Consider the following 27,289-nt stretch of genomic DNA (forward strand, 5'->3'; position numbering starts at 1 on the left):
AATTTGTTTTTTTTTCTGTCAAGTAAGGACAGTATACTAAAGCATGAAAACATCTGCTGATAAATGGTTGTTTTTATTTTTACAAGTATTTGCAATAAAATACTTTGCTTGGATTCCTAGACACATTTATAAAACATAAAATCTTCAGAAGCAACAAATCAGAAAAGAAAAATGAGAATAAAACTTATTTTCTTATATTCAGGCAAAATTAAAACCCAAACCAAACCCAGTGCCATCGCGTCGATTCTGATTCATAGCAACCCTATAGGACAGAGTAGAACTGCCCCATAGAGTTTCCAAGGAGCACCTGGCAGATTCAAACTGCTGACCCTTTGGTTAGCAGCCGTAGCACTTAACTACTATGCCACCAGAGTTTCCCCAGGCAAAATTAAGGAAGATAAATATTTCATAGGATGGTTAAAAACCTGGTCTCTTAAATAAGAAACTGCTACTTTAGTCCTAGTCAGTACCTCTGAGATTGTTTCCTTGTAAGTGAACAGCACACTCTGATACCTACTTTACTGTTCAAAATTAAGTTAAAAGAATATAATTCCTGATAAAGGCTTTTAAATCAGACTATATATATATATATTTATGTATATAGATATGTATATACACACACACAAAAACAACTCATTTCAGACTGTCAAGAAAAATGAGTAATATTGATGGATTCGGATACTAAGGTCAGCTATACGATAACAAAGTGAAAACAGAGATAATTGTGTAGATACTCCAGTTTTAAGAAAAAGTTGTCCGCTTTGCCTGGTAATTTTGCAAAACATCCAACCATGTCGCATAACAAATAAGCACAGTGCTCTGAATTAAATACCTTAGAAAATAGTGTTAATATGGGCTCGTGAGTTAGATAAACGACATTTTTTAATGCTTGCATTGCATCAGCCTGCTCTTAGTGTTATATTTATCTGGAAATGACACCCAATCTGCTCTTGTTAGTTCTTTGGCATGTTTGAAGTCAGCAGAAGCACTCTTTCCTGGGCTTTACTGCTTCCTCAGAAGAATGCACAGTATTTGGAACAAAACCGCTTTTCACCCCTTCCCAACCATCCTGAATACAAATTTCTCCCTTTTTAATAAGTTCATATATGTCTCTCGTCAAGATTGTGAAGGATTCCTCAACATTTGTGGCATCTTTTGCTGAGGTTTCTATATACTTCATACCACAGTCCGCTGACAGTTTTTCCGCTTCTTCCCTTGTAACTTGACGTTGTGAAGCTAAATCACATTTGTGTCCAACTAGCAGAAATACAATCCGAAATGGCTGTACATACATTTTTGCTTCTTCTAGCCAATCTCTCACATGTTCAAAGGATCGTCGGTTAGTAATGTCAAATACTAAAAATCCACCAACTGAGTTGCGGTAATAAGATCGAGTTATTGATCTGAAAAATAAATAGAAAAAAGGTTGTAAAAGGATGACTTGGGTTTTTTTCCCCCTCCCTCAAGCAACATATCACCATCATAAAATTTGAAGGTCCCTTAATGTGATTTAACCAGAATTTATAAATCAAGGCTGAAGTGTCTTAAGTGAATAGAACACTAGTTACTTCTAGATAGAGAAGTAAGCACTTACCTGGTATTTCATCTTGAACTGTCTTATTATTTGTTTTTATTTTTAAATATCTGATACAATAATTATATCACTGTCACTGAAAATATGCATGGAGAAAGACTGGGTGAGTGGTTTATGAGTTTAAAAGCAAACCAGATCTTAAGAATCTCTTCTGTCATTTAATTGAGCTAGGCCCTCTCTACAATTTAGGAAGAAAAAACAAGGGCAGACGGCTAGTCCTGGACTATACCTATTCAAGAGACAGGAAACTGTTCTATGGACCTGGGATATCAATCTGAGGTGTGCTAATGAATCTCTATTTGCCCTACAGATTTAATCTCTACTCTTCTCTGGGCCTCAGGAATGTGACTTTTACAAACAGCTTTCCCCAAACTCCTTTGCCTTCTGGCTTGCACTTGGATTCAGCCAATGGGAGGCACCTGCTGGAAAAAAAAAAAACTGGAGACAGAAGGAAATAGAAGTCAGGGTATTTATCTCTGCCGGGCTGTGGCCTGGCAGTGGCTGCGTTCTCGTCTCTGGTCAAGGTTCCTCTCCCAGGGCTACAGCTTTCACCAGGTTCTGGTAAGACCATTCTCTTTGCCCTTTACAGTAGTTAATAGCTTCTCACTGTTCCTATACTTGAATGCTTCACTACCTTTTGTTGCTGCCCTTGACCTTGCCCACATCTCTGGAAATAGTTACTTCATTAAACTCATTTCGGTTAACCCTTCAAGTGTGCCATTTGTTTCCAGACTGATTCGTGAGGCAAGGTGGCAAGGACATAGTGTTTTGTTTCTTACCTTTATTTATGTTGTTCTATCTACCTAGAATGTCCTGAACTCCTTTTCTGCCTAAAAAATTCATATTTCTTTTTAAGAGTCAGCTGAAGAATCGCATCATCTGAGAAGCCTTCCCTCCTCCTGACCTCTCTACCTCCACCCCTTGTAAGTCCTCCTCCTTTTATGATTCCCTGGAACCTGTTGCCCTTAAGATTGTAACAAATTTTCATAATGTGCTGTGATTGGATTTGCTGGTGTGTCTCCCCACCTAATTTAAAGCTCCTTGAAAGCCAAACATTTCTTTTCACCTGTGTATCTATCTAATGATCATATTGGCTGGCAAATGATAAATGTCATTAAATGGTTGTTATATTGGATTAATTAATCCTATTGGAGAGGGAAGGCGCTAAATGTTTTATGAGCCAGAAACCCCATGTTTTTCAGCTTCCAAGTTCTCAGTGACCTTAAGCATTGAGACCACTCTTAAGCAAACTCATCTCTCTACTTTCTAAGGCATTAAAGACCTTTGTGGAAGGCCAGTGGATTATCTGTTACTCTCAAGATTTCACATGCCTTCAGTATTTCATTGCTGAAATCACAGCTCAGTTCACAGACCTGATACCACAAATACCTTTGTTGTGGGAGTGTGAAGAAAAAGTATTTTACTTTATTTTCTTTTCTTCTGCTTCACTGTTTCCTCAGAATCCTCAATAGAGAGATTCTCAAGTGACTATTTAAAAAAAAAAAAAAAACTTTTCTCAAGGACTACTGTGCCACATAGCTACTGACAATAAGAAAAATTTCTACCATCTTTGCAGAGTTCCAAATAATGCAATTCATTTAAATTGTTTTTTGTTTTGTTTTGTTTTGAAGGCCACCTAATTTATTATTATTATTTTTTTGCTACTCATTTTTATATGTGTGCAGTTAGGCAGATGTACCCCCACACATTTGTCAGTTTCTCATACTGTGGGGGCTTGTGTGTTGCTGTATGCTGGAAGCTATGCCACTGGTATTCAAATAGCAGCAGGGTCACCCATGGTAGACGGGTTTCAGCTGAGCTTTCAGACTAAGACAAACTAGGAAGAAGGACCCAGCAGTCTACTTCTGAAAAGAATTAGCCAGTGAAACCTTATTAATACCAGCAGAGCGTTGTCTGATACAGTGCCAGAAGATGACCCTGTCAGGTTGGAAGGCACTCAGAAGACTGGGGAAGAGCTGCCTCCTCAAGCTAGAGTCACCCTTGATGTAGATGGAGTCAGGCTTTTGCGACCTTCATTTGCTATTGTGGCAAGGCTCAAAATGAGAAGAAACAGCTGCAAACATCCATTAGTAATCAAAACGTGGACTATACAAATTATGAATCTAGGAAAATTGAAAGTTGTCAAAAATGAAATGGAACATATATCCTAGGCATTAATGAGCTGAAGTGGACTGGTATTGGCCATTTTGAATCAGATCATCATATGGTCTACTAATGACAAATTGAAAAGGAATGGCATTGCATTCGTTGTCAAAAATATATATATGTATATAATATATATAAATATATACAGCTATTTCAAGATCTATCCTGAAGTACAATGCTGCCAGTGATAGAATAATATCCATACACCTACAAGGAATACCAGTTAAAATGACTATCATTCAAATTTTTGCACCAACCACTAAGGCCAAAGATGAAGAAATTGAAGATTTTTACCAGCCTCTGCAGTCTGAAATTGATTGAACATGTAATCAGGATGCATTGATAATTACTGGTGATTGGAATGTGAAATTTGGAAACAAAGAAGGATCAGTAGTTGGAAAATATGTCTTTGGTGATAGAAATGATGCTGGAAATCAAACTACAGAATTTTGCAAGACCAACGACTTCTTCACTGCAAATATCTTTTTTCACCAACATAAACGGTGACTATACACGTGGACCTCACCAGATGTAATACACAGGAATCAAATCAACTACATCTGTGGAAAGAGATGATAGAAAAGCTCAATATCATCAGTCAGAACAAGGCCAGGGGCCATCTGTGGAACAGATCATCTATTGCTCATATGCAAGTTCAAGTTGAAGCTGAAGAAAATTAGAACAAGTCCATGAGAGCCAAAGTATAACCTTGAGTATATCCCACCTGAATTTAGAGACCATCTCAGGAATAGAATTGACACATTGAACACTAATGACCAAGGACCAGATGAGTTGTGGGATGACATTAAGGACATCATACATAAAGAAAGCAAGAGGTCATTAAAAAGACAGAAAAGAAAAAGACCAAAATCGATGTCACAAGACATTCTGAAACTTGCTCTTGAACATCAGGTAGCTAAGGTGAATGGAAAAAATGAAGAAAAAGAGCTGAACAGAAGATTACACAGGATGGCTTGAGAAGACAAAGTATTATGATGACATGTGCAAAGACCAGGAGTTAGAAAACCAAAAGGGAAGAACACGCTCAGCATTTCTCGAGCTGAAGTAACTGAGGAAAAAATTCAAGCCTCAAGTTGCAGTAGTGAAGGATTCTATGGGCAAAATACTGAACAACGCAGGAAGTATCAAAAGAAGATGGAAGGAATATGCAGAGTCACTGACCAAAAGGAACTGGTTGGCACTGAGTCATTTTAGGAGGTAGTACGTGGTTAAGAACTGATGGTACTGCAGAAAGAAGTCCAAGCTTCACTGAAGACACTGGCAAAAAACAAGGCTAAGGAATTGATGGAATACCAATTGAGAGGTTTCTCAACAAATGGATGAAGCGCTGGAAGTGCTCACTCATCTATGCCAAGAAATTTGGAAGACAGCTACCTGGCCAACCGACTAGAAGAGATCCATATTTATGCCTAGTCCAAAGAAAGGTGATCCAAATGAATGCAAAAATTATCGAACAATATCATTAATGTCACACGCAAGTAAAATTTTGCTGAAGATCATTCAAAAGCAGCTGCAGCAGTAAATCCACAGGGAACTGCCGGAAATTCAGGCGGGATTCTGAAGAGGACGTGAAACAAGGGATATCACTGCTGATGTGAGATGGATCCTGGCTGAAAGCAGAGAACACGAGAAAGAGGTTTACCTGTGTTTTATTGATTATGCAAAGGCATTTGACTGTGTGGATCATAACAAATTATGGATAACACTGTGAAGAAAAGAAATTCCAGAACACTTAATTGTGCTCATGAGGAACCTGTACATAGCTCAAGAGGCAGTCGTTCTAACAGAACAAGGGGCTACTGAGTGGTTTAAAGTCAGGAAAGGTGTGTGTCTGTCTTGTATCTTTTCACCATACTTACTCAATCTGTATGCTAGGCAAATAATCCAAGAAGCTGGAGAATATGAAGAAGAACGGAGCATCAGAACTGGAGGAAGACTCAAACAATCTGTGTTATGTAGATGACACAACCTTACTTGCTGAAAGTGAAGAGGACTGGATGCACTTAGTGACGAAAATCAAAGACTATAGCCTTCAGTGTAGATCGCACCTCAACATAAAACAAGAATCCTCAAAGCTGGACCAATAAGCAACATCATGATAAAGGAAGAAAAAATTGAAGTTGTCAAGGATTTCATTTTACTTGGATCCACAATCAACACCCATGGAAGCAGCAGTCAAGAAAATCAAAGGACCCATTGCATTAGGCAAATCTGCTGCAAAAGACCTCTTTAAAGTGTTAAAAAGAAGTCATTTTGAAAACTAAGGTGGGCCTGACCAAGCCGTGGTATTTACAATACTCTTATATGCATGCAAAAACTGGGCAATGAATAAGGAAGACTGAAGAAGAATTGACGTCTTTGAATTATGGTGTTGGTAAAGAATATTGAATGTACCATGAACTGCCAGAAGGATGAACAAATCCATCTTGGGAGAAGTACAGCCAGAATGCTCCTTAGGAGCAAGGATGGTGAGACTTTGTCTTACATACTTTGGACATGTTATCAGGAGGGACCAGTCCCTGGAGAAGAACATCATGCTTGGTAAAGTAGAGGGTCATCAAAAAAGAGGAAGAGCCTCAGCGAGATGGATTGATACAGTGACTGCAACAGTGGGCTCAAGCATAGCAATGATCATGAGGATGACGCAGGACCAGGCTATGTTTCGTTCTGTTGTATATGGGGTCTCTCTGAGTCGGAACTAACAGCAACAAAAACGGGCATATGTGCAGTGTCTTGAAAGAAATCTAATCTAGGTCCATGTTATTATGCTAAAAGCCTTAATTTAGTAGCAAGTCTGCATTACTTTATTCCCCCTCACAGTGAATTTACCATTAGTATAATTTTTAAAAATATGCTCTTTGTAACTGAAAACCCAATGTTGAAATGCTTGTATATTGGGCAGAAGCACGTCTTACACTGTAGGAAATACCATATTTTCCAACATCGTGTATTTAACTTTGAAGAGACATTTGCAATACAGTTGGTAAATCAATCCCTAAAATAAAATTACGGCAAAGTATATGTAATGTACTCTGTAAAACAACTCTTATTTTCTATATAATGATCTCCAGTTTCTATGTGAGGGATATTTGACTTAGAATTTTGATATTGTCCTTAGAGGTAGGGTTTTCCCTAAAACAAGTGGGCATTCTGTTGTCAATCATTTGGGAGAAGAGGCAGGTCTTCAGACTGAAAACTTGAACTTGACAGGCTGGTCTTACAGAGGTGATGAGGGACCATCTCTTTCTCCAGGCCTTCCTCTCTTGGGTTTGGATATTGAAGTCTCTAGAAGTTCTTGAAGGTATTATGAGGAGGCAGGGAACAAACCCGAAAACAACTAGTTGGGGAGGCCTCCCTGCAGAAAACTCGGATTTGATGATAAGAAACAACTCTTGATAAGCACAGATATCTTATTACTTTCTGTCAATTTCCTTTCGGCCTTTGAAAGTCTCATTGAATGATAGGAAGGGAGATGGAAGGAAGAAAAAAAGAAAGGAAGGAAGGACAGGAGGAATAAATGAACGGATTTCAATCTGGTGTCAGGTATGTTATGGGGAATAAAGAATTGTTGAGACTGCCCTCTGGCAAGAATGGTAAAGGGGATGTAGTACCCCTGAATTCAGGGTGATGGTAGTATGATGGGGAAGGTGAATTATGGAGGACAAGAGTCACGGTTACGAACTCATAGCTGCCCCTTATCCCTCCCAAGTAGAAAATCTGGTTTTGGTTATAAAAGAAACCAGCTGTTTTTTTTTTTTATACCTTGAATGCTACATTATCCTGTTCCATACTATCCCAGTTTTAAAGGAATAGTTGTCTCTGGATGTTTTCTTTACTTCCTTGCCTGCTGGTTCCTGAGAACATTGTTGCCCCTGCAGCACGCTCATTTTGCTCATTCTATAGGATCAGGAGGAGGCGTCTTCTGCTTCCCCAGTGCCACTTCCAGATAATTATTCTCTCGCAATCCTTCTTGTCATTCTGCTTAGTGATTTCAACATCCATTTGGATGAGCTATCCAATGTCACTTCTCAATTTCTTCCTCATCTCTAATGCTCTTTTCCCTCAATTCTGCCTTTCTCATCCACTTCCTTTTCCTCACCATCAACTTTCACCACCTCCCAAACTGCAAATTTGTACACTCCACTTTTTTTATCAAACTTTCCCAGCCTCCCAGCATATTTTTATTGTGATAATTCTTTATTTCATCAAGAGTTGTAATCCACTGACCAATTCAATAACATTCTATTCATTAACACCCTTATTATCTTCACCTCCTTCTCAGATTTTATAAGCATTATAATTGCTGTCTTAGAAATATCTTCAATTCCCAAGCCCCTCTCCCTCTGCCATACTTATCTGGGAAAATTCTATCTCTGGACCAATCTAGCATGCAGCCGAATGTTTTGGGGGGAGAATCACTATCACTATGAATTAATTATAACCAATCCCAAGTGGACACTCAACACTGCCGAGGAATATTGCTTGAGTATTAGGATATACTCTTCTGATACTCTTGGGGAGATACTTAAGAGTATTAGGAGAAACTCTTGTCCCTCTTTCCTCACATTTAGGTTTCTACCATAGGAAGATTCCTCACTGGAAGAAGAGGCTGCCCCATTTGGTTAAGAGTCTCTTTCTTAGGCTGGTATGCAGGATCACTGTGTGCTCAAGGTCAGTACTCTTTCATGGTATCCTCTTTCCCTCTTTTCCAGTTTCTGGATGCATGTTACTGGCTTACTAAGTGTGAGAGGTGGGCAGATGCTATGTCTGTTTTGCTCACTGCAGAATACCTAGTAGCTTTCAAGTGTCTGGCACTTAGTGGGCACTCAATAAATTATTAGTGAATGAACAGAAAGTTTATTTGGTCAGAACCGTGAAAATGGCTGTTGGGGAAATAGAAAAAATGGCAGAGTGAGGACTTTTTAAAAAATTGAGGTGAGATTCATATAATGTACAGTTAACTATTTCAAAGTGTACAACTCATTGCTATTTAGTGTATTCACAATGTTGTGCTCTCTCTAGTTTCAAGACTTTTTCATCATCTCCTAAAACACTCCATACTCAGTAAGTAATCTCTCCCCATTTCTCCCTCCTCCTATCCCCTAATAACCTCTAACCTGCTTTCTGTCTCTTTTGATTTGCCTATTCTAGATATATCACATAAAAGGAAATACACAATATGTGACTTTTGTGTCTAGCTTCTTTCACTTATCATAAGGGTCATCCAAGTTGTAGCACATATCAATACTTTATTCCTTTTCATGGCTAAATAATATCTCATTGTACAATGTGTTTATTTATTCATCCATTGATGGACATTTAGGTTGTTTTCACCTGTTGGCTATTGTGAATAATACTGCTAAAAACATGCATGTGCAAGTTTTGTGTGGACATACACTTTCATTTCTCTTGGGTATATACCTAGGAGTGGCATTGCTGGGTCATATGATAATTCTGTGTTTAACTTTTTGAAGAAACACTAAACTTTTATCCATAGAAAGTGAGCAAGCTTGAGGGAAAGAGATGCTAGTAGGGTGAAAAAAAGGGAAGATGCCCAACATCAGATCTATTAGTAGTGTGCTCTTAATTCTCATACCGAGATTACAGACTTACTATGAGCTTATCAGTGTTACAGGAGGGCAGATGAATTAAAAATTCAGAAGTACATGCATCCCCAAGAAATACAGCCATGAAAATACAGTAACCAGCAATCTCTGTGAAGCTTCTTAGGGAAGGGGGGAGCGGGCATGTTAATGAAATCTCTCCAAAGAAGACAAATTGTGGTATCTTATACCCCCTACCAAGAAGAAAGAAGCATAATACTAGGTGGACCTTTTTGTAATTTGGAGAAAACATATATTTGGATGTGCTTCTCTGACCTATTAACTGGGAGACTCCAAAGGCTACCAACTTCAAGAGGGCTGAGAGCAAGAAAATCCCTTGAGCTGGTTCAAGCTGTAATGCAGACAGCTTTGCCACTTGGTCCATGGTCTGTCAGATCTAATGGTGCCTGCTAAAGTGCCTGCAGCAGACTGGGATGCTTTTTCAAGCCTGTGGAAGCCTCCACTGGACAATTACAGGAGTAGCATTTTGGAATAAGAGCTTATAGTTTTGAAGAGATAGTTCTTGGCTTACAACCTGGTTTTGATAAAGACTAAATGCCTGGCTGTGGGAACACCAAGTGACTGTGCAATCTGAGTGTCCATCGTGATCTAGGTGTTTTCTGATTCACCAGCCTGGAACTTTGTTATCAAGCAGAAGTGGTACATATATAGGCGGGAATATGGGGCTGGACCTTAGGGAACCTGGAGTGACAAGGCTCACACCCTCAATGTGCCTACTCCTGCAGCACCCTCTCAATCCATGATCTTACCTGTATTTCCCTATAATTAAAAAGGAAAAAAATCAAACCAGGCTTTACCAAATATGCTGACATCAGTCAGCCCCACTCAATGGTGAAATCAAAGGTCAGTGGAAAAGACAAATCCTCCCATTTATGGAACTTCTACTGGTACATCTCCTTGTCTACTTTTTCCAGAAGAAGAGATGGGGAGATGTAGGCAAGGATCTACGCCAATTTATGGACAAAGGCTAAGGGATTGACATGTTGGAAAAAAAACAAGATTGGAAGACTGGTAGCAAGGAGGTTTGGGGAAGAGGTATATGGATGAATCTAAAGTATGTCAGTACTTGTATACTATGTGAATACTCAACAAAAGTCCCCCTCTGTGGAAGAGTTCTTAATCATTGGGGGAGCAAAATGTCCTCCTAGTTATCAGTCAGTATTTTTACCCCAGTTTGGACTGAAACAAAGCGACCCTGGTAGAGAGATGGAGGCTGTGCCTGGATTTAACAGAGACTTGCTCTTATCTAGGCTGACCTGGACTGTCATTGCTTAATACCCAATTTTCTAGCAGCTACTGGCACCTCGGATACAGTATCTTACTCTGGGGGGACCATCATGGATGGGACACTGATATGTCCTCACTGTAACAGATATTTAATCTGGGTTCAGGCCATGCTAGCACCACCATCCATGAAGTTATGGAATGCCTTATATATAGTCATAGTGTCTTACACATTGCTACTGACTGAAGAATTCACTTAACAAGGGAAGAGATAGGGCAATGGGCTGGTGCCATGGGATTCATTGATCTTTTCATGCCACTATCACATTATGCCCGTGTCCAGGAGATGATACCTTGTAAGATGTTGGTGTGTTCCTTCAGAATGTATACGCTTTACAAACTAGTAAGCAATATGGCAGGTGGCATTTTATCCTATAGGTGGAAGCTGTGGTATGGGAAGCAAAGGGTGAAAGTGGGGATGATTGTGCCCCTCACAATTACACTTGATGACTCACTAAAATTTTTGTTTGCTTCTAATCTCTGTGACTCTGAACTCTGCTGATTTAAAAGTTTTAGTATCTAAGAAAGAAAGCCTTACACTAGAGAACCCCATGATGCTTCTATTGAAGTAGCAGTTGAGAATACCAACTGGCCATTTCGGGCTTCTTATGGCAGTGGGTGAACAGGGAGAAAAGGGGCAACAGCATCGTGGACCACACTAGTCTCCTCTGGATCTTGCTGCGTGGACCTCCTGGGATCTTTTAATTCATTCCAAGCCTAGTCCTCCAGCTTCCCATCAATTCTCTGTGCCCCAGACATACTTCCAATAGCTTTTGTTATTGGTTAAGATCCTCAAGTTGGTTTTATTGCTCACAACCAAGGACCTGACTGATAGTGTCTATATATATTTTGTAATAAAAGAATGATAAAAAAAAGATCACAACTATTTTATAAATTTCAACATACGCACAGTTTTGTGAAACCAAAGCCAATTCTTGTACATATATTAGCTTTAGAATAATTGAAAAGAACAATGGTCTTCTTGTTTAGGTCATTTTTCATTTTTTCCTGAAATAATACGTAGACAGATGATGACACCACCAGCGTTTGCTTATATTTACAAAGAATTACTTCAATATATGAGTAATCAAATCAAGTGTGAATGCTATGCTTTGGGAAATTTGGAATCTTTTTGACACAAATGACATGGTTATCTTAGTTCTAAAATACGTAAATGATATCTTAAATTAAACAGTTATCTAGTTTCCCCAGAAGACACTGAAAATAAGATGCTATTGTCGTATGAAGGACCAAGTTCCATAGGCCCTGGAATGCTCCAGATTATTTATATGGGATAGTTCCTTATATACAAAATTTTATCTGAAAGTGGCAGAATTATATAGATCTTATTTTTATTTTTATGTTATGATTATGAGCTTAGCTAGATGTGCATAAACTTCTTTAAAAAGCAACAAAATATCAAGTACTTTCTGACTTACTTAGGTAAAACAAACCAGATGTCCTGTCCTGGAAATGCCCTTCTTGTGGCTGTGCCAGTTGTAGAAGTACCTTGATGCCAAAGTATCTTGGCAGCAAGCAGCCTATGAATGCCGCATTAGCCTTGTGGGCGCCTCTTTTTTCACCGTGACGTTACAGTCCTGCTGCTCCTCTGGGAATCATCATTATGTTGACACTTTATTTACCTGCTTCATTTATCTTGTACTGCTGGCTCTTAGGATTGCTTTCAAGAAACTAAAACACAAGTCTCCCCACCTCTTTTATTTTTACGGACTGTAATAACCCCTGCCCTTGCCTAAGATTCTGAAACTTAGTGCTTATAACTTAGGCTATTCTTTCTTTACACATTCAAACAGCATTAAAATTCATTTTCTTTGTATAATTTTAGGGTCTTTACATCAAAGAAGGAGCCCTGGTGATGCAGTGGTTAAATGCTCAGCTGCTAACTAAAAGGTCAGTGGTGCGAACCTGCCAGCCGTTCTGTGGGGGAAAGATGTGGCAGTCTGCTTCCATATAGGTTACAGCCTTGGAAACCCTCTGGGGCACTTCTCCTCTGTCCTGTGGGGTTGCTATGAGTAAAAAGAGACTCGACAGCGAGGGTTTTTTTTTTTTTTTTTTCTTTTTTTCCCTTCAAAAATCAGATCTGTAGTTGTAGAGCTGTATGTTATGCTGGTAACACGTGATGGGCCATATTCTCCCTTAGAATGTGTGAATCATTTTCCCCTATGGCCACCCTTTATTTTCTCTTCATGACAGATCATCATCTTAAGGTAGTGAGGCCTTCTCACCACTCCCAGCACTCTCTATTCACCTTTTATGCTCTGATTTCCTCTGTAGCAATGAGCACGTTCTGACATCCTGCATACTCTTTCTGGCTTATTTTTGTTATAGCCTGTTTCCCCCCATTAGAAGATAAGCTCCATGAGGGAAAGGATCTTCTGTCTTTTTTTTGTTGTTGGTGGTGTATCCTTAGTGTCTCGAACAGAAACGGCCATGTATGAATCCTACCAATATTTATAGATGAATAACTGAATTAATAAATTCATACTGTGTCAAATTGTGCCCAGGCAGTGTGCAAATGTTGAGCAGATAGGAGAATAAGAGAGAGAAATACAAAAAGGCTTATCTTCTGTCTGTGTTTATAATATGGATTTAAGCTAAAAGGACTGAATAATTACACATATTATAAATATATATGTGAAATCATCCACATTTTCTAAATAGCTACTGTATTTAAATTGATATTCAAATTGTACTTTGCAATGCATTCTGGAAGGCAGAACATGTTACATGTGAAAATCAAAATAGTTTATCTGGAAATTAATGAGAAATGTTTCTAGCTTTACTGTCTACAAGTGTTAGAAAAAGGATGCTTATTTTCCAATTGTTTGGTATGGTACCAGAAAGTATATAAAAGACTTCAACACTTATCCCAATATTTTCTGGTATTCTTTTGTAGAACAATAATGATTCCATCTCCAGTTTCTCAAAATTATCTATTTTCCATACAACATAGTGAATTATATGATCTAACCTAATGAAAGAATAATTTTTCTTGGGTTATAATTCTTTTTTTGTGGCTGTGCTTTGTTTCCATACAACTTTCTCTATACTGCTTTGTTTCATGTGCTTTTGTATCTCTCCCCACATCCTGGAACTTATAATAAATGTTTATCTTTTTCTCATTTCATTCTACTCTATACAGGGTGGGGGTGGGGAAAGTGCAGCAGAATTACTTTTCAGGATAGAAACTACACAACAATGTGCCATTAAAACTCTTCAACCATGACAGCCAGGCCTGGTATAGTAGAAAGAGCACTGAATAGAGTTAAGAGAACTGTGCTTTTGTGCAAACCACTAATTAGCTATATGGCCTTGAACAAGTCAAGGCCTTTATGGACATTAATTATATTACTTAAAAAAACGAGACCGTTACATCAGGTCATCTCGGTCCTTCCCGGTCCTGTACCTGTAGTTAGTTATCTACCAAAATGACCAGAATGTTGACCACAGTGTGGCTGACCTCTGTAGCTTCTTTGATGTATCTTTTTTCCCCCTCACTTTATTGGCCATTGTTTTCAATTCATCTCTCAGTAATCTTCCTCTCCTCCAATACTCCTATGCTATACAATGTGGTTAAGAGCTGAGCTGCTAACCAAAAAGTTGGCAGTTCGAATCCACCAGCTGCTCCTTGGAAACTCTATGGGGCAGTTCTACTCTATCCTATAGGGTTGCTAGGAGTTGGAATCGACTTATGGCAACATTTATATATATATATACACAATTATACATTCTCTTCCATTTTTTAATTCTCTTTTTAGCATCTATCCATCTGTTCCATCACATCTCAGTCTTACATGTCACCTCATATTGGCTTCATAAGCTTTTGCTTTCCTAATCTTATAGATTGTCTGTAGCTCTTTTATACTTAAGAAATCTAATATTATGAGGATTTACCCATTAGCTACTTTATCTATCTTTAAGTTTTCCTAGTGATTCTTATTGGAAGGTTTGTGCTTAAAATAAGGAATACACCCACTCCTCACTTACTGACATGGTTAGGCTCTGAAGACCAGGTCATTATGTAAAAATTGACATTATACAAAAATGGCAGATGATCACATCAGATCACAAAATGGAGGATGGCTATATTATTACATAACTGCCAAATTACATCATTATGTAACTGCCAAAGCACTGAGAATCATGGCCCAGCCAAACTGACACAAATCTCAACTATCACAGCCAGCATTACTCTCGCCTCGCACCTTGGGATTCGTTATTGACAGACATACATTGTTAATGTGCAAAATAGTTGGGTAGTAGATTTTTTTACTGTTGCCACAAATGTGAAATGTCAGATAACGAGACAGTAAGTGAGGAGTAGGTGTAATGATATTATATACTCTGTGTAAAAGTGTGACAACAGAAGATAAGCCTTTTAATTTTGAATAAGGGGACAAAGATCAAGGGAATAGCAAGGGTTACTAGATCTCTCCCCAAAATATAGTAATCAGGTATTTAAAAAGGGAGACCTGATGAAATCATCTGGAAGCCTCAGCAGAAGAGACATAGAGAATTACATGAGAGAACAAACTGAGAGGTTCTCAATATATTACTAAAATTTGAGGAATTGCCTACATTTTTTATTTAGAGTAGCGACTCCTAATGTCTGTTTTGCATAACATTAATATTGCAAAATGCTCTGTGGAAAAGGACTCCACTATAGGAAATACCATATCTGCCCTTGAGGGTTCACAATGTGCATTAGTATATTAAAAGCTCTGAGAGGTCCTGCAACAACCCAGCATTTCCAAAACTATTTCATCAAGGAACCCTTTTCTCAAATTACATCTATTAATATCACTTTGGAAAATGTTTCTCTGAAGAAAAATGATAGGCAATGCCTAGAATTTGAAAATCTCTGGTCAGTCTTCGTAATACTTTCTCTTATAGCTAGGAGGTTCCTAATATTTATGTAAATTCCTTGTGCAGCATTCTCACTTGATCTCTTCTCAAGAAGAGATTTCAGTTTTGGCCACACACTATTCTTTTGTACATCTGATGCAGGGGTCTGTGATTAAGGCTGTACTTCAGCCTTATCTACTTGAGGCCATTATCACACTAAGTCCTACAAAAAGTAGAAAAGAAAATAGGCATGGAGAAGGCTCACATTTTACCAAGAAAAATCACTGATACGCCTTGATAAAGACCTTTCTAATGTGACTGCTGATGCACTCACCAGATTAGTGAAGTAGAAACAAGACTAAGGGAGAAGTGTCAGTCCCCTACCTCAATACTTCATTGACATGGAGCTATGTTTGATGGTTCCTTTATATCATAACTATTGATATCAGTGGATGGTTTTGAAGACTTACTATACCTACTATAGTAATCTGATTTAGCAGAGTATTCCTAAATTAAAAACACATCACTTCCATAGGAAGGAAAACAGAAATAATTTCATTACATTTCGAGAATGTTTAAGAGAATACACTTAAGATTTTAAACTAAATTAAAACAGTATTTCAGTTAGCCATCCACAATCAACATTTACTCAGTAATGCATATATTCAGAACTACTATCTATATTTTGAAATCTTTTCACAGTCTAACCAGTATACTTCTAAATTTAAAACATACTCTTTTGACTTGTTTCACATTTTTCTGAAAACCTTGTAGGCCAAAACAATACTACATAGTGATTCCTTTCAGAAAACAATGCTTTTTTACCATAATAAATATTTCATAATGGCCAGGTAGAGTGTGTGAAATGGCAATTTTTAAAGTGAGCTTTCCTGAGTCATACATTATCAAAATTGATTAAAAGTTACCGACATTTAGAAAATTCATTAAAATCATAAAATACAGAACTTTGTAGGTATTTTACTTCAGAAAAGACTGAAGTATCTTATTATAGTAATCTGTGTGTGTGTGTATGCCCAAAAGGTCACAGCCTTGAAAACCCTATAGAGCAGTTCTACTCTACACACAAGTCAAAAATGACTCAACAGCAACTAACAGAAACAACTATATGTATATATATTCACTTGAGTGGCCCATCTTTCCATACTGCTGTTTGACAAATAGAACAGGCTGAAAGGAAGAAAATCCCCTCACAGTGCCTGGCTAACCCACTGAAAGAGATCCATACTTGTGCCCATTCCAAAGAAAGGCGATCCAACAGAATGTGGAAATTACTGAACAATATAATTAATACCACACACAAATAAAATTTTTCTGAAGATCATTCAAAAGTGATTGCAGCAGTACATTGACAGGGAACTGCCAGAAGTTCAAGCTGGATTCAGAAGAGGACGTGGAATGAGGAATAATCATTGCTCTTGTCACATGGATCTTGGCAGAAAGCAGAGAATACCAGAAAGATGTTTGCCTGTATTTTACTGACTATGCAAAGGCATTCAATTGTGTGGATCATAACAAATTATTGATTATATTGCAAGGAATGGGAATTCCCGAACAATTGTGCTCATGAGGAACCTGTACTTAGACCCAGACGCAGTCGTTAGAACAGAACAAGGGGATACCGCGTGGTTTAAAGTCAGGAAAGGTGTGCATCAGGGTTGTATCCTTTCACTACTTGTTCAACCTGTATGCTGAGCAAATAATCCGAGAAGCTGGACTATATGAAGAAGAATGCGGCATCAGGGTTGGAGGAAGACTCATTAATAGCCTCTGATACAAAGATGAAACAACCTTGCTTGCTTAAAGTGAAAAGAACTTGAAGCTCTTACTAATGAAGATCAAAGAGTACAGCCTTCAGTATGGACTGCATCTCAACATAAAGAAAAACAAAAATCCTCACAACTGGACCAATAAGCAATATCATGATAAGTGGAAAAAATATTTAAGTTGTCAAGAATTTCATTATACTCTGACCCACAATCAACAACCATTGAAGCAATAGTCAAGAAATCAAACCGTGTATTGCATTGGGCACATCTGCTGCAGAAGACCTCTTTAAAGTGTTAAAAAACAAAGATGTCACTTTGAGGACTAAGGTGAGCCTGACCCAAGTCATGGTATTTTCAATCACCTCATATGCCTGCAAAAGCTGGACAATGAATAAGGAAGACTGAAGAAGAATTGAAGCCTTTGAATTGTGGCGTTGGTGAAGAATATTGAATATACCATGGACTGCCAAAAGAATGAACAAATCTGTCTTGGAAGAAGTACAGCCAGAATACTCCTTAGAAGCAAGGATGGCAAGGCTTCATCTCACGTATTTTGGACACGCTATCAGGAGGACCAGTCCCTGGAGAAGCACATCATGCTTGGCAGAGGGTCACTGAAAAAGAGGAAGAGCCTCAACGAGATGGATTGACACTCTGGCTGCAACAGTGGGCTCAAGCATAACAACAATTGTGAGGATGGCGCAGGACTGGGCAGGGTTTTGTTTGCTGTGAGTCGGAACTGACTGGACGTCAACTAAAAACAACATATATTCACTTGAGTGGCCCATCTTTCCATTCTACTGCGTGACAAATAGAACAGGCTGAAAGAAAGCAAATTCCCTCATACTCAGCTAGGATAAGAATAACTGGCTCTTAATACACCAAAATAAACATTCTTGTACTGTCCCAAGAAGTTCCTCTTCAAAATTCTAAGTAGCATAAAAAAAAAAAAAAAAATTATAGCTATGCAATATAAGCTGTTAAGAAATCCTTGTATGCTATTCCAAATTCACTAACAATGGCTGTAAATTTCCTCCCTTTTCCTCTTAGACTAAGCAAAGCACTTTTCTTCATGTGAAAACTTTACTGCAGAGGTCCATGTATTCACAACATTTTCCGTAACTTTTTTTTTTTTTTCTAGCCCATCCTTTGAGAACTAAATGTGGGGCCAGTGGGTTGGAATATGTGGTCATCATTGCAGCAGGATAAGAAATTCCAACACCCCTCAGTCAGAAAACCTATAAGTCTGCCAACAGGGAAATGTTACTTTAAATAAGATGAGGTATTATTTCTTTAGGTGATTATCCTCTTTAAGAGTATAAATACTCCTGTAGGATGCTTATTGTTTTCAAAAACTAATAATTTTGCCTGCTTTGGTCTTTCAGCTTCTCTCTCTGAAGCTAAGATGGAGCACTAAGGGACAGCTTTTTGATTGAGATGCAAGGGAAAACAGTAGGGAGGGATAGGTCAAGGTGATCATCCTCTTTTAGAGTATAAATACTCTTACAGGACCTTTATTAAGTTGTTTTTAAACATTAATAATTTTGCATGCCCTGGTCTTCTAGCTGCTTCTCTCTCTGAAGCTAAGATGGAGCATTAAGGGGTGGCTTTCTGACTGAGATGTGAGGGAGAATAGAAAGGAGGGATAGATCAAGGTATCACCATTCCAAAACAACAGGAAAGAGAGTGGGGAGGCCCCAAAGACCCCAAGAATAAGCTTTACCTACTTCACAAGTTTGCCTACTCCTGGCCTAGGGCCCTCAGACATTTCGTACAATAGTTTACTTCAGGGTGTGTAATGATCTTCATGTACCAGTGAAACACTGAAGTTGTGGCTATGTATGCTAAGTCAATTGATTTATTGAAAAAAAAAAAAACACTCACGGGTTTTTCAAATTATTGGCTAGTTTCTTGACTGTACTGACTATGCAATCCCTGAAAAGGGTCTGACTGCCTTGAGTAGACAGTGAAAATAATCTCTAGAGAATAAAAATACACTTAGCTACAGGAGTCATCTTTTCACATTCTGCCACACTCGCTGGAGACTATGTGAGCTCATTCTTACATACCGTTTTACTCAGAAGCACCATGAAGTAGACACTTTGGAGATGACTGCTCGTTTCCTTCCTGTGTGAACTTTTCCTTACAGATACATTTGCATTGTATGATCCATAATATATATGTATTCTATTTATATTTATCCCAATAACCTGACTGAGGAGGAGCTGACTCATGAGCCAGTCAGTAGCCAATGAGATTTTTTCTTTCAGGAATTTCAGTAAGAGGCTCAGAGACAGGGTTGGGAGCTAACAGAGTTGGAGAATGGAAATAGGCTAGAGGAAAATCCACAAACCCTTATTGTTGGAGTCCCCATACTTCAGAGACCCAGGTGTTTGTAAGCTTTTGTCTTTCATGAGATTTATGTCATCTGTAATTTATCCCCTCTTACCTAAGCTAATTGAGTTAGATTTCTGTTACTTATAAGAAAGAATTTTAACTGAGACATTGTATCATCTCATTACTCAATACAAAGATAGCCTAGCTTTCTATTATGCTAATAACTTGAAGCTACAGTGGATTGCAATGATCATAGCACCTAATTAGGAACAGTCTCTGCTGAAAGCTATGCAATTATAAGCCCACTAATCCAGAACAGAGAATTTTTTTCCATTGAAGACCACAAACCACAGTGGTGGTGGGGGTGGATCAAATGAAGGCCTTTAAAAAGAATTTTGGTTTAGGGATTTGTTTTAATCCCTTAAGGAGAAATGTAAAATGTTCAGGTTACTTATTTTGTTTTGTTTCTTCGTATGCACTTTTTTTATTGGAAAAAAATATATAACATATTTGCCAATTGAACATTTTTCATGTGTACAATTTAGTAATACACGAATTACACATCCATCATGTTGTCAGGTTGCTTGCTTTTAAAATTAAGAACAGAAAACCTAAATTAAACCACTATTAAACATTAACATCATACGAATGTTTCAAAGGGGCAGGAGGGAAAACAGATATAAGGAAGTCACATAGATAAATAAGGGGGTACAGATTAAAAAGAAACGAGAGTAGGAGACACATTAAAATTTTAATGAGAGAGAGAAAAAGAGGGTGGGAGTAAACTATGAATAGGAAGGGACAGGTGAAACGGGTAAAGGAAAAATACAAATAAACTATGAGAGGGCTAAGACACATGGAAAAGAGAATGATACACAGTAGAAAAGGAAGAGCTAGAGGAAAGAGATAAAGAGGCAGGCAAAGGGTCAGAGAAAGGCCCAGGAGTTTAGTAATATTAATTAGAGGCCACCAGGTTTTTGGGGGGAGGGGAGAGGGGAGTGAGGTGAAGGCTGTACCCTTTATATTAGCACTTATTGACTGCAGCCCTTTAAAAAGTTAATTATCTGATTAACTAATGTTTGCAGGTTTTCCACTGCTCCAAACCTCAAATGTTTAGATGTTCAGCTCAAAAGAGTATAACCAAAGCAGCTCATCAAGGGAATCTCCCCTAAATTATACTCCTTAGACCACTAGTTCTCATAGATTTTCATATTTTAAAAATAACTCCTCAAGTAAATTTGGGACATGTTAAGACAGCCTTCATTGCTGTGATACTTCTTAGTGTTTGATATGAATTTCTAAGAGTATTACACAGAATACAGGGGTTTCTGAACTTATTTGATCACAGAATCCATCTTTTGAAAAGGATCTCAAGGGATAAGTGTTCTACAGAACATGCTTCGAAAAGCACTGCACTAGGAAGACATTATCCTCTGAACTTTATAATCAGTGGCTGTACTATAATACCCCAAAGCCCAAACCAAAAAAACCTGTTGTTACCTAGTTGATTACGACTCACAGCAACCCTATAGTACAGAATAGAACTGCCTTACAGGGTTTCTAGAGCTCTGATCTTTATGGAAGCAGACTACTACATCTTTTTGTCACAGAATGGCTGGTGGGTTTGAACTTCTAACCTTTTGGTTAGCAGTTGAGCTCTTAACTGTGCCACCAGGGCTCCTTCTCCAAAGGCCAGACAGCATGAGATAAAAGGCCATATCTGGCTGGTAGCCTAGAGGTTTCCTATGCCTACAGCCAATATTGCTATTCCTTTATCTCACTTCATTTTCATATTGTTTTGTTGTTGTTAGGTGCCATTGAGTCAGTTCCCACTCATAGCGACCCTATGTACAACAGTATGAAACGCTGCCCGGTCCTGCACCATCCTCACAATCTTTGCTATTATCTGAGCCCATTGTTGCAGCCACTGCGTCAGTCCATCTTGTTGAAAGTCTTCCTCTTTTTCACTGACCCTCTACCAAGCATGATGTGCTTCTCCGGGACTGGTCCTTCCTGAAAACATGTTCAAAGTATGTGAGATGAAGTCTGAAGTCTAAGGAGCATTCTGGCTGCACTTTTTCCAAGACAGATTTGTTCATTCTTCTGGCAGTCCATGGTATATTCAGTATTCTTCACCAACACCATAATTCGGAGGCATCAATTCTTCTTCCGTCTTGCTTATTCATTGTCCAGCTTTTGCATGCATATGAAGTGACTGAAAATACCATGGCTTAGGTCAGGCTCACCTGACTCCTCAAAGTTACATCTTTGCTTTTTAACACTTTAAAGAGGTCTTTTCAGCAGATTTCCCAATGCAATGCATCATTTGATTTCTTGACTGCTGCATCCATGGGTATTGGTTGTAGATCCAAAATGAAATCCTTGACAACTCAATATTTTCTCCATTTATAATGACGATGTTTTCTGGTCCAGTTGTAAGGATTTTTATTTTCTTTATGCTGAGATACAATCCACACTGAAGGCTGTATTCTTTGATCTTCATCAGTAAGGGCTTCAAGTCCTTTTCACTTTCAGCAAGCAAGGCTGTGTCATCTGCGTATCACAGGTTGTTAATGAGTCTTCCTCCAACCCTGATGTTACGTTCTTCTTCATATAGTCCAGCTTTAAAGCTTTTTATGAGGAAAGTTCAAAACTTATATTCTTACATTTAATGCTGTCATACTTATAGATATTCCAATACTTTTATACTTATTAACACTGTACTAAACAATATTCTTCCTTCCTTTACTGCTAAACTTCTTCTGCTATGATGAATAAAAATTATAAAAAGCTGTGACTCCTAGCTGCCACAACTCCCACAATACCAAATCCATCTTTCCTTCTTTTAGGGTACAGGTGGCCTAGTTTCCCTTTCAGCTAAGTGTGGCCTTGTAACTAAGGTCCTCAATGAATTGAGGCCTCACCTGCTTAATAGGAAAACTGCTTGATTTACATTTTCTCTTTTTCCTTCCCCTTAACTGGCACACAGATGTGCTTGCAATCCAGCTTTGTCCATGCAGATGATGATAATGTCCTAGGGATGTCAGAAAAATAGAAGAGAACGTGCCTGAGTGATGTCCTGGAGCAGAACATTCCACCAGCTTGGACCACTCACCTTGGGACTGGTTACACAAGAAAGAAAGAAACTTCTGTTTCCAATGAGGGCACTGTAATTTTGAGTGTCCTTAATACAGCAGTTTAACATTTATCCTTACAAAAATATGGATAATAATAAAACTAGCAGTTAGTGTTATATTGCATGTCATGGATTGAATTGTGTTCCCCAAAAGTATGTGTCAGTTGGCTAGGCCTTGATTCCCAGTATTGTGTGGTTGCCCTTCATTTTGTGGCCTGATGTAATTGTCCTATGTGTTTTAAGTCCTAATTTCTGCCTGTGGTTAATGAGGCAAGATTAGTTTATGTTAAAGAGAATTAGGGTGAGAGGCAACACCCTTACTCAGGTCACAGTTCTGATTCTATGTAAGGGGAGTTTCCTTGAGGTATGGCCTGCATCACCTTTTATTTTACAAGAGATAAAAGATGAAGGAAGTGAACAGAGAGAGGGACCTCCTACTACCAAGAAAGAACAGCCAGGAGCAGTGCACTTCCTTTGGACTCAGGGTCCCTGCATTGAGAAATTCCTTGACCCAGGGGAAGATTGATGACAAGGACCTCCCGCCAGAGCCAACAGAGATAGAGAGCCTTCCTCTGTGCCTGGCACCCTGAATCCAGACTTGTACCCTCCTAAAGTGTGAGGGAATAAATTTGTTTGTTATAGCAGCACTAGATAACTAAGACATTACAGTTTACAGTATGCTTACCTATACCTTATTTTTCTAAACCTTTTTCACTTTGATTCTGTTCCTTTTTGATTTTATGCAAGTAGTCATTGCCTATTAGCATATGTTAATCTGAACATTGAAAACTAAGGGTAATCATGATCATAATTACCAGCTCACTATTTTGTTATTTTTGTTATTCTGTAACACATTAATAACAAAATAGTGACCTGGTAATTATGATCATATTATTCTATAACACATTAATAACAAAATAGTGAGCTGGTAATTATGATCATGTTATTCTATAACACATTAATAAAAAAATAGTGAGCTGGTAATTATGATCATGTTATTCTATAACACATTAATAACAAAATAGTGAGCTGGTAATTATGATCATGTTATTCTATAACACATTAATAACAAAATAGTGAGGTGGTAATTATGATCATGTTATTCTATAACACATTAATAACAAAATAGTGAGCTGGTAATTATGATCATGATTAGCCTTAGTTTTCAATGTTCAGATTAACATATGCTAATAGGCAATGACTACTTGCATAAAATCAAAAAGGAACAGAATCAAAGTGAAAAAGGTTTAGAAAAATAAAGTATAGGTAAGCATACTGTAAACTGTAATGTCTTAGTTATCTAGTGCTGCTATAACAAACAAATTTATTCTCTCACAGTTTAGGACACATTGGAAACCCTGATGGCGTACTGGTTAAGTGCTACAGCTGCTAACCAAAGGGTCGGCAGTTCAAATCCGCCAGCCACTCCTTGGAAACTCTATGGGGCAGTTCTGCTCTGACCTATCAGGTCACTATGAGTCGGAATCGACTCGATGGCACTGGGGTTTTTTCAATAACACATTATTTATACTTTCAAGCTGTATCATGAGCTGCCTGAAGTAGGTTCCTTTTTATTAGTTTATATACGAACAAACAAACAAAAAACCAAACTACCAAACCCGTTGCTGTTGAGTGGATTCCAATCCATAGCGACCCTATAGGACAGAGTAGAACTGCCCCTTAGGGTTTCCAAGGAGCAGTGGTAGATTTCAACTACCAGCCTTTTGGTTAGCAGCTGAGCTCTTACCACTGCACCACCAGGGCTGCCGTTTATATATAATCACTAATAAACCTCCAAATACTACATTTTCCACAAATTCCTTCTTAATGGTATGATTATAACCAGTGGCAGGAATATATTTTCATGAACCATAAAACCTTCACATGAGATAAAATGTGCAAGGATAGCTATTATTCAAAATAAGTACCTGTATTTTCTTTGGGAAAGATACTAAATGATTTAACAGTAATTGTTTTAAATATAATTTTATGGTACAATATTCTGTTAAATGAAAGAAAAGCAAGTATTTGAAGGTAGCTTCTAAAATATGTATTTATGGATATATATTTGGTAAGGAGCCAAACAAAATAAAGTGTGACTCATTGTCAATAAACATTCCCTAAATGTCCTTGCATTATTATGGGAGAGTTACTGCCTGGTTTTAATAATGTATATAAAGCAAATTATTATTTACATTCTTCTTAAAGGCATTAAAAAACAATTATCTATTTAACAGAAACGTCTCTGAAGTCTAACAAATTAACTACCTTTTTACTTTCTTGTCAAGTTGAGTTACTTTTAAGGAAAGAATTAGACAAAATAAGATTTTACAATTTAGATGCAGTTTACAATTGCTAGAGTTTTTAAGAGATAAAGAAAATGTCTTGTATTCACTTAGGAGGGTACAGCAAGAGTTATTACTAAATGTTCTTTTCTGATCCTGCAATATCTCAAAGTTCATCTCTGATTGAGATCACAAGTGAAGGAATTTGTAATCATCTTTAGAATGGCAAAACTGGAGATCTTCAACCCTTAACACCTCTCTGAAGGTCTGGCCTTACCATCTTACCACTTTTATACATAGGGAAACTAAGGTATAAGCAAGCTAAGCAGTTTACTTATTATTTCTATGAATCAGTGTCATAGCTGGGAACGGAAGCCAAAACTTAATGTTGGACCAGTCTCACAAATGTAGGCTGATCTCATTTGGAATGGATGCTGACTGAGAGTGAGGGGAAGCCATGTTTGGAAAGTCCCCTCATAGAGTACTGTCTTTCACAAGCAGAGTACTTGCCAAAGACTGCAAAATGCTTGCTTAAATGAGTTCCAATTGATCATGCAATTAAAAAAGAAAATACAATATATTAGATTTCTTCCCTTCCTCTAAAAACAAAAGTATCCTTGAATTCTAGAAATTTAAAATGTGCTTTAAATTCGGTTCAATCTTCAATATCCAGGAAATGCATATAATTTCATTTACTTTTTGTTTCCTTTACAAAACGTGAGTCGCTTTTGCGAAATCCTTCCTCTGCGTTCCCAGTGAACATTTAGAATGTGACTATTCATTTGGATCCCTCGTTCTCTATTAAGAAATGTATTTTCACCCCAGGAGGTTAAGTACTGATCATAGGTAAAACAGGAAAAGTTCCCGACGAATCTTAATAGATGATCTCTTTCCCCCACAAAGTACCAATGGTGAAAAACTTCTAAGGACAACTCAACCCTTAAAGACAAAAACAAAAGAAAAAAAACCAACTTCATCTGTGCCAGTTCCCTGACGTTGTATCTAGCTGCAGTACAAGCCACACTCCCTCGGGTCACGGCCCAGTGTTTCTGATGCCCACGCTCGGTGCTGTGAGGTGTTGATAGCATTACCGCATCCTTCTCCCTCTGGATGATGCTCAGTGAGCTCATGCAGTGGCCGAGGCTGGAGCAGTGCTTGTTGTGAAGGTAGAGGATCAATCAGGAAACTGGGGGCCCTATTTCGCAGCTCTCCTGGGCCGCAGTGGGGACACTTCTCGGTTAGAGGAGGAAAAGGGGCGTTTGGCAAAGGATGGCCGGATCAGAGTCATGTATCTCAGCTAGAGACACCGAGCTTGGGGAGAAGGCAGCAAGGGAGCCGAGGAAGGGGGGATCAGGATACCCGCAGGGGCAGAAAGAGTTGGGGAAAGGGGGGCGGCGACGGTGACCTCGGTCCAGGAGGGAAATCAAAGACAGAAAGGGGCGCAGGAAATGGGCGCCAAAGAAAGAAGTGAGAAATTGCGGAGGAGGAAGTCGTCCCTGGAAGAGGAGGGGCAAAGGGGAAGCAAGAATGGAGTGTTTGCACTTTCGAGGGGGAAGGGCCGGAGCCTCTCGGCACCCGTGGGGTGGGCGCGAGGGAAGGGAGCGCCCGAGAGGCGGCGCAGTGGTCCCCGGGGACACCGGGCCCAGGGTCCCGGCGCGGGCGGCCCTACCTGAACCGCTCCTGCCCCGCCGTGTCCCACAGCTGAAGCTTGATCCTCTTGCCCGGCTCGATCTCCAGCAGGCGGGAGAAGAAGTCCACGCCGACGGTGGGGTCGCAGGCGGGGGAGCGCAGCCCCGGGAAGCGGCCCTGGGTAAAGCGGTGCAGGAGGCACGACTTGCCCACGGTGGAGTCCCCGATCACGATGAGGCGGAACTGGTAGATCCAGATGGTCTCCATCGCTCACGTGCCCGCCCCGCCGACTCCAGGGCCGCCCCACCCGCCCGCCGCAGCGCAAGTTCGGCGGCGGGAACTGTCCCTTCAGCACCCCCTGGACGCCCGCCCGCCAGCGAGCCCGTCGGCTTCCAGCATATTCCTGCGGCTGCGGCCGCCGCCTGGTCCCCGCCCTCTCGGCAGGGAGGGGCGGGGCCGGGCCGGGCCTGGGGCGGGGCCTCGGGCCGGGGGCGGGGCTGGGTGGGACCCCTCCTGTTCGCGAAGTCCCGCCCCCGATCGCTGTAAATCACTTGTCTGCA

General features: G+C 39.2%; 2 protein-coding genes across 2 annotated transcripts in view; one reads left to right on the forward strand and one right to left on the reverse strand.

Moving 5' to 3' along the window:
• RAB39A (RAB39A, member RAS oncogene family) lies at positions 1-27,158 on the reverse strand. The gene is made up of 2 exons (XM_049889377.1): positions 26,770-27,158; positions 1-1,403 (listed from the first exon to the last, which is right to left on the reverse strand). Exons 1-2 carry the CDS (start codon positions 26,994-26,996, stop codon positions 977-979), a joined length of 654 nt encoding a protein of 217 aa, XP_049745334.1. The 5' UTR covers positions 26,997-27,158; the 3' UTR covers positions 1-976.
• The window catches only part of LOC126078699 (solute carrier family 35 member F2), a 405,637-nt gene that overhangs the window by 31,200 nt on the left and 347,148 nt on the right, over positions 1-27,289 (forward strand). The window contains exons 2-5 of the mRNA XM_049889371.1: positions 1,905-2,155; positions 2,451-2,517; positions 8,353-8,452; positions 12,536-12,600. Of these exons, the coding sequence (XP_049745328.1) occupies positions 8,429-8,452; positions 12,536-12,600 (89 nt within the window). The 5' untranslated portion in view covers positions 1,905-2,155; positions 2,451-2,517; positions 8,353-8,428. The remainder of the gene's footprint in view (positions 1-1,904; positions 2,156-2,450; positions 2,518-8,352; positions 8,453-12,535; positions 12,601-27,289) is intronic.

This window comes from Elephas maximus, chromosome 7 (assembly GCF_024166365.1).
Source record: "Elephas maximus indicus isolate mEleMax1 chromosome 7, mEleMax1 primary haplotype, whole genome shotgun sequence".
NCBI classification, from domain to species: Eukaryota; Metazoa; Chordata; class Mammalia; order Proboscidea; family Elephantidae; genus Elephas; species Elephas maximus.